The 2,015-nt window shown below is 45.8% G+C and overlaps 1 protein-coding gene across 1 annotated transcript in view; it reads right to left on the bottom strand.

Moving 5' to 3' along the window:
* Positions 1 to 1,345: 1,345 nt before the first annotated feature.
* The window catches only part of LOC107098877 (tumor necrosis factor receptor superfamily member 5-like), a 20,822-nt gene continuing 20,152 nt past the window's right edge, over positions 1,346 to 2,015 (bottom strand). Inside the window, exon 7 of the mRNA XM_015396745.1 lies at positions 1,346 to 1,443. Coding sequence (XP_015252231.1) covers positions 1,346 to 1,443 — 98 coding nt within the window. The remainder of the gene's footprint in view (positions 1,444 to 2,015) is intronic.

Here is a 2,015-nt window from a genome sequence, read left to right as displayed (position 1 = left end):
TCTCACTCAGATGAGAAGGAAGCCGAACCCATGCAGGTTGGACACACAAGGCTAACCCCTGAGGAAAGACTACGACATTTCAGGGGCAAATTGTGCATATACTGTGGTGAGACTGGCCATTTCATTGCTTCATGTCCTGCTAAGTCAAAAGCCGGGGCCCGTCAGAGGAACTGAGGAGTCTGACAGGCCATTTGAAAACTGAAAAGTCTCCTCATTTGATGCTTCCAGCCACTCTGTTTTTCTCTAACCAGAATCTCACGTTGTCTGCTTTTATTGACTCTGGATGTGAGCGTAATCTCATAGACTCTAACCTGGTTCTGCAGCTACAGATTGAAACGGTCCCGTTAGCCAAACCACTCAGTGTCTCTGCTATTGATGGAAAGAGACTCCATCAAGTTTCCCATCAAACACAACCTCTAGAGCTGTTGATCTCCGGAAATCACAGAGAAACTTTAACATTTTTTGTTCTTCCTTCTACATGTTCTTCCTTGGTGCTTGGTTTTGAGTGGCTAGAACGACATAATCCCCATATCAACTGGGCTGAACGCCACATTGAGTCTTGGTCAACTTCCTGTCATGAAACATGCCTTCGTTCTGCAGCTCCCGCTGTGCAGTCTCCTAGAGGTAGGGGGGAGATTGACTCTCCTGACCTTACGTCTGTCCCTTCCGAGTATCCTGATCTGGCTCCTGTTTTCAGTAAGGCCAGTGCTACGTCTCTTCCACCTCACAGACCATATGACTGTGCTATTGAGCTATTACCTGGTGCTCCCCTGCCCAGCAGTAGACTTTATAACATTTCCAAACCTGAACGTGAAACCATGGAAAAATACATAAATGAGTCCCTAGCTGCTGGAATAATCCGTCCATCTTCTTCTCCGTTGGGTGCTGGTTTCTTTTTTGTGGGCAAGAAAGATGGTTCCTTAAGACCTTGTATAGACTACAGAGGCCTTAATCAAATAACTGTTAAAAATAAATACCCACTTCCGTTACTAGCATCAGCCTTTGAACCAGTACAAGGGGCTACTGTCTTCACCAAGCACGACTTAAGAAACGCATATCACCTTCTCAGGTTAAGAAAAGGTGACGAATGGAAGACAGCCTTTAAAACCCCTTTGGGCCAGTTTGAGTATCTGGTTATGCCTTTTGGTCTCACTAACGCTCCTGCATGTTTTCAAGCGCTCGTCAATGATGTCCTCAGAGACTTTTTGAATATTTTTGTGTTTGTATACATTGACGACATTTTAATCTACTCCAAGAACCATTCTGAGCATAAGAAACATGTCCGCCTGGTCCTTCAAAGATTGTTGGAGAACAAACTTTTTGTAAAGGGTGAAAAATGCGAGTTTCACCAACCTTCTGTCACCTTTTTCGGGTTTGTGCTCGAGGGCGGGCAGGTTAAGCCATCCGAAGACAAGATAAAGGCAGTTTTGGACTGGCCGACACCTGAAAACCGAAAACAGCTGCAGAGATTCCTGGGTTTTGCTAACTTCTACCGTCGTTTCATCAGGAATTACAGTCAGACAGCTCTACCTCTCACAACTCTAACATCTGACAAAAAGACTTTCCAATGGACTCCAGAAGCACAAAATGCTTTTGATAAATTAAAGACCTTGTTTTCCAGAGCTCCTGTGTTAATCCAGCCAGATCCTGCCAAGCAATTTATCCTCGAAGTGGACGCCTCTGACTCTGGTGTTAGTGCTGTGTTATCCCAACAACTCGACTCAGATCAAAGGATTCACCCCTGTGCATTTTTCTCCCGTAGACTCTCACCGGCTGAACAAAACTACGATGTTGGGGACCGAGAACTTCTGGCCATCAAACTCGCATTGGAGGAGTGGAGACACTGGCTCGAGGGGGCTGAACACCCAGTCTTGGTGTGGACTGATCACAAGAACCTAGCTTACATCCAGTCCGCCAAACAGGCTAACCCTCGTCAGTCAAGGTGGTCTCTGTTTTTCTCTCAGTTCAACCTCATTATTTCCTACAGACCCGGCTCCAAGAACATCAAACCCAAT

Source organism: Cyprinodon variegatus, unplaced genomic scaffold, assembly GCF_000732505.1.
Source record: "Cyprinodon variegatus isolate N-32 unplaced genomic scaffold, C_variegatus-1.0 Scaffold818, whole genome shotgun sequence".
Classification (NCBI taxonomy): Eukaryota; Metazoa; Chordata; class Actinopteri; order Cyprinodontiformes; family Cyprinodontidae; genus Cyprinodon; species Cyprinodon variegatus.
This window is presented reverse-complemented; position numbering and strand designations above follow the sequence as displayed.